Here is a 5,203-nt window from a genome sequence, read left to right as displayed (position 1 = left end):
GTTATGGCCTAACTTCAGTTGGAAGTAAATGTACCTGATAATCTTAGACAGGTACAGTGCAGTATAGTAAGAAATTTTGTTCATTACTTTGAACATAAAACATGTCTAGTGACTTTGAACAGCAATAGCCACATCGTTATCAACGCAGTTTGCGGTGCTGTGATCAACACGTACCAAAGTGCCGGTACACAGCTCAGAAACTAGAGGACAATTAATCTGAGAATAGCTTAGATGAGCTTCCTATGGAATGAGGCAGTTTAGGCAATTGACGGCCAACAGTTTTTGCCATAGAAATCCCCTAACAGCAAAATCACTTTAAGATATGAAAAATGTATCTCTAGTCTTTCTATGTGGGTCGAAAGGTGGTCCCTAGTTGGTGTAAATGTCCACTCACAGAATGTGTGACGTCCATACATACATCGACAGCTCTAGAGCAACATCGATCAGTCAATCATTAATACATTCCTAAAATTGCTATTAGATTAGTGCACTCATGTGTTTGTTTGGGTTAAGATCACTTCTGACATGTTTATGATCCTCAGGCAGCAGATAGTTTCTAAGAATGTGATGATGAGAACCAGAACAAGGCAGTTGGAATCTATTGTTAATGGCACTCTAAATTGAAAGTCTCCTGAATTTTAGACAATGAAAATGCATTATTTACAAGAAAATCTAACAGTTGTCATAATATACGATTTCGCCATTTACCACTTATTACACGATTATCAAGACCAATATACAAAAACCTTTAGACATCCATAAAATATTTTGAGCTTAAGTATATGCTTCATATTGTCTCGTTGATTATGCAAATAAAGCTGTAAAAAGCTTGATCTTTTATTTTGGTCGTCTTTACGGCATGCATTGTTTGTGTATGAATCCTTTAATATGGCCGAATTACATGTTAACATTCTATCATAAATTATTCAAATGAATTTGATATTTACATGATCTATGTACACCATTAACTAACGTCACAAATAGGTGATTCCTATTATTTTATAGCACTTTAACATTAATCATGCAAATTGGATTCATTTGCATAATTATCATCTGTCAGTGTTTCACTTTCCAAAGATCATAATTTTTTATGCAATACTGATTTGATTACATGTATGACATCCTTGTAACACTTGTAGCTCTTGCAAACATTGCAAAAAAGATACAAGTCGGGCTCAAAAAAGTTTCCTTCATTGCATTTAATCAGGAAGGTCTTACAAATGAATAAACTTACATGATATACCAGATAATAATTCCTTTTTTAGTTACTACTAATATTTTCTGGAATTCTTTGCTCAGAGCTCAAAATACTTTTTGTTCAAGGAGACAGTTTTCGACAAAATCAGTACATTTTCAACAGGTAAAGTGGTATTGTTTTACATAAATATCCATTTCCAATTACCCAAGTTATTTTTGCAGCTTCTTTGTAGGGTTAACATAATTGATACATGCACACATCATCCATATACTATAAGACAAGTCCATTTATAATTATAGTACCCTGAGAAAGACAAATTGTCTACTGATAATGTATGCCATGGTTGGTTGTGTCGGTACAAATTAGTACTGGTAGGAAACTGATATTTCTTGCTGAACCAGTTATCTTATCACCATATACATATCTGAACAACACCCTACGTATGCCCCCAACTTGAAGCTAACTTGAAGCAAATTTTGGCTTTTGAGACGTTAAAAAAGTGCAAACTTTAACCAATTAAACAGTACTTTTTATTTGAAAAAAATGAGGATACCAAAATACTAAAAACCATGATCACCATACATGGGCTAGCTAGCATAAGCAGGTAGTCCAAACTCTTCTGGACGGAAATCCTCCAGCGAGTTTAAAACGAGAGTGCCATTGGTGCAGAGGCTTCGGTCCAGGTTTGGGTGTGGCACCATGACAACCTGCATCCCAGCATTCAGTGCAGAGTCCACACCATTCGGTGAGTCTTCAAAAGCCAAGCACTGAAACAGAAAGAAGCTTTTCTCAATAAGAATGCCCTGCAAAATATACAACATGTTTGTTTCTCTGTATTGTATTGTGCACCTGGTAAGTTGTCTCATGGCATTACATATAGAATAATTTATTTGGTCCAATAACACTGGAAAGGACTTGTACAAATTTTCAGTTATTTATAAGTACAGTGGGATCTTTCATGTTCCTGAGATGTAGTTCTCCTCAAACATAGAACCCCCATTCAACATCATTTCAGAGGGACATTCCAAACTGCAGTTATATGTAGGTAGTGCTCATTTTCCCCTGAATGTAGGCAGGATCAGTGATCAACATCTTTCATCCGAACAGGATACCTGACACATCCCCGTCTTGTATATTTAGTTAACAAAAGGGTATGTCACGCGGTATTACCCAGATGGTGCGAAAGCACATCGCTCAATTGACATAGTGAGGAAAGTCGACTATCAAGTGCCTTTCCCAAGGGCACAATATCAATGGGCATGTTAGGAGATCTGAGCCCAGGACCTCTTTGGACTAAGCCACACTGACGCCGCAATGTTTCTTTCACTTTAGCCTTAGTTTAGGTGCACACCCCTACTGAACAATGTTGAATGACCTGAGTATTTCTGAATAGTCTAAGTATAAGAACTCGTTCTTGTGAAGTAAGAGCGAGTTATCTTACTACATGCAACTAGTAAGTTAACTCGCTCTTACTTGTAGTATATACCTACCTGGGCTGGGTTGGGTTTGTCAGGAAACCTTGTTGCAGGCACCAGGAATGCATCAGCATGAGGCTTGCCATGTTTCACTTCCGGGTCACTTCCACAGGTCACCAAGGGGTCAAACAGCTTGAAGAACTCCCTGTGATTGGTCGTCTTGGTGTTGAACTTCTCCGCGTCCGATCCCGTGGAGAGACCGATGGGGACCCTGTGTTTGTGAAGGTGACGTACAACCTTCTCTGCACCTTGAAGGACATATGAATTCTCATAAAGAAATCTTCTTTAAAAATGTACCAAGAAATAAGTTAAAGAATCAACTCCCAAAAACATTTTACACCATGTCAGTATTTTGTCGATAAAGGTTAGACATCCTAGTAGCAAATATGCCAAAAAGAAGATATCTCAGGGTCGGAGTCCTCATTATCACTGACAAAGGTAGTGTTGATATGTTGTCATCTTTTAACCACTTAGTATGTTCATGCAGGGTATCTTACCATTTGACCCAAGACACACCACTGAAAATATTGTATGTTCAACTCTACTTAGGGGAAATGCACTCTTATCTCCCATTCAAAATTGTCTTTTATTTGATGTTGTATTCAAGTTCATCCAACAGACAGGTCGTTTTTGATTTTAGTTGATTATATAGCCTATATTTGATTTTTCCTAAGTTTGTAAACCTTAGCTGCACGTTCACTCTGTTACTTGATTCTTTGTTTATTTTCACGTCGTTATCATTATCTTTTGACTATGTTATTTAGTGTTCGTTATTTTGTATGTGTGTCCTTATTTTTGTCATGTGTAAGAGGAGAAGACTCAGATAAGCAACTTTGCTTTTTGTCAAATCCCCGTTAAATAAATGTGAATAAAAAAAAAAAGGTGGTGCATGCGATCTGATCATCTAACCATTTCCAAAATCATATCTAGTTGCTTGAGTAACTGCTTTTTGGCATGTCAGCCCTGTTTTGTAATTTGCAAATACATAATGAACAGATCGCAACTAAAACTGCCAAATACGACCTCTCAGGGAACAGTACTGTAAATGCAGAAATGTTTGTAATCTGGTTTTATAATCAGTTTTCGTGGTGGCCACTTCACAGCAACCTCAAAACCACCGCAAATATTTTCCACTACTGTATCGGTGACTACAGTATATAACTCAAAACTACTCCATTTTCTCGCTACTGTAAAATTAAATGCATACTATTAGTAATTCCCCCTAAAAGATACAACATATTCAGGTACACTAACCAGGTAGCATCTCCGCTGTTGGCATGAGTTCAGCATATCTTTTGGTGGTCCATTCATGGTAATGCTCCTCAGTCATGGGAAGGTCTGTGGGTATTCAGAAGTGAGTGAAATGGAGGAAATAAAATTCAATTCCATATGCAAATACAGAAAACATAATTGACAACATAACTACTTGAACTATTGCAGAAAAATGTCCTGAAAAGAAATTTAGAATTAGATTGATCATCTTTTTCAGGTTTTGATCAAAGCAATCCAATAAACACAATTTAAGTTACAAATACAAAATGAAATGAAAGATTGAAGACACCAGCATTTTTATCATTTCACTAATATAGCATTACATTTCCAATACTATACACTGTTTCTCAACATAAAAGGGTCCTAGGATGGGAGGGTCTGTTTAATATATGACTTATCCTGCCACAACAGAAATGAGGACAGGTCGAATGGAAAATGATTCTACAAATTGATATTTTCATCACATGTTTAATGGAAAGTATTAGTCCCTTGTCGATGGTCCACCCCCCTCCCTCCTAAAATAAAAGACTTAGGTCAGCACATGTTTTTTGTTAGGACTGGTCGAAAAATCTTTTCCTTGGCACCATTAAAGGAACAATGGACATTGTGGATTTGCGGAAAAAGCTGTCCAGTCCGCACAGTGTAACAAGCATAAACCAAACCAGTACCTAATGTCTTAATAAGGTATGAGGCACCCTGTTGAGGCGTCATCCCCATCATTTTGGCCTTCATCGTCCAATCAAATGTCTTGCCATATGGTGTCACGAGTTCCTGGAACACTTTGGTGTAGATGTCTTCTGTGTCTGCAGGAAAGATTGGAAAATATAGGTTTGAGGTGAGGTAAGAACAAACAGAAATCTACCCAATCTTACTGCGTAAAAGGATTATCACCTTTTTGCCATCATTTTAAAACAATATTGCCATAAAGGAGTTAAGGGTAAGGAGGTTGAACCTCAGACTGAGGATAAAGCATGAAAATTTTTCGTCAACTAGAAGTGCAACAACGGGTTGCCCCTACCGTTCTCCATACAGTGTGTTGAGTTCTTTTGCATGCAGAGTTTGATGCTGAGGCTTATGCCTGAAGGTCCCTCATACACAGGGACCCTGGATTTATGTCACCATCCAAAATGACGAATGAATCTCTTACAACATGTTCAAGCTGAGTTCATCTGTGACGGTAGTTAACATAATGATACAGTTTTTAAGACTTTATATCCGTACACAAAATAAGCGCTACCAACAAGCTTTTCATCAGTCC

The 5,203-nt window shown here is 37.4% G+C and overlaps 1 protein-coding gene across 1 annotated transcript; it reads right to left on the bottom strand.

Moving 5' to 3' along the window:
- Nucleotides 1–1,180: 1,180 nt before the first annotated feature.
- On the bottom strand, nucleotides 1,181–4,775 carry LOC118428278 (pseudouridine-5'-phosphatase-like). Its single transcript, XM_035838296.1, has 4 exons — nucleotides 4,614–4,775; nucleotides 3,928–4,011; nucleotides 2,689–2,921; nucleotides 1,181–1,965 (listed from the first exon to the last, which is right to left on the bottom strand). The coding sequence occupies exons 1-4, from the start codon at nucleotides 4,675–4,677 to the stop codon at nucleotides 1,786–1,788; spliced, it is 561 nt and encodes a 186-aa protein (XP_035694189.1). The 5' UTR covers nucleotides 4,678–4,775; the 3' UTR covers nucleotides 1,181–1,785.
- Nucleotides 4,776–5,203: the final 428 nt, after the last annotated feature.

Source organism: Branchiostoma floridae, chromosome 12, assembly GCF_000003815.2.
Source record: "Branchiostoma floridae strain S238N-H82 chromosome 12, Bfl_VNyyK, whole genome shotgun sequence".
NCBI lineage: Eukaryota > Metazoa > Chordata > Leptocardii > Amphioxiformes > Branchiostomatidae > Branchiostoma > Branchiostoma floridae.
The sequence above is the reverse complement of the archived record's forward strand: the minus strand, read 5'-3'. Positions and strand labels throughout refer to the sequence as shown.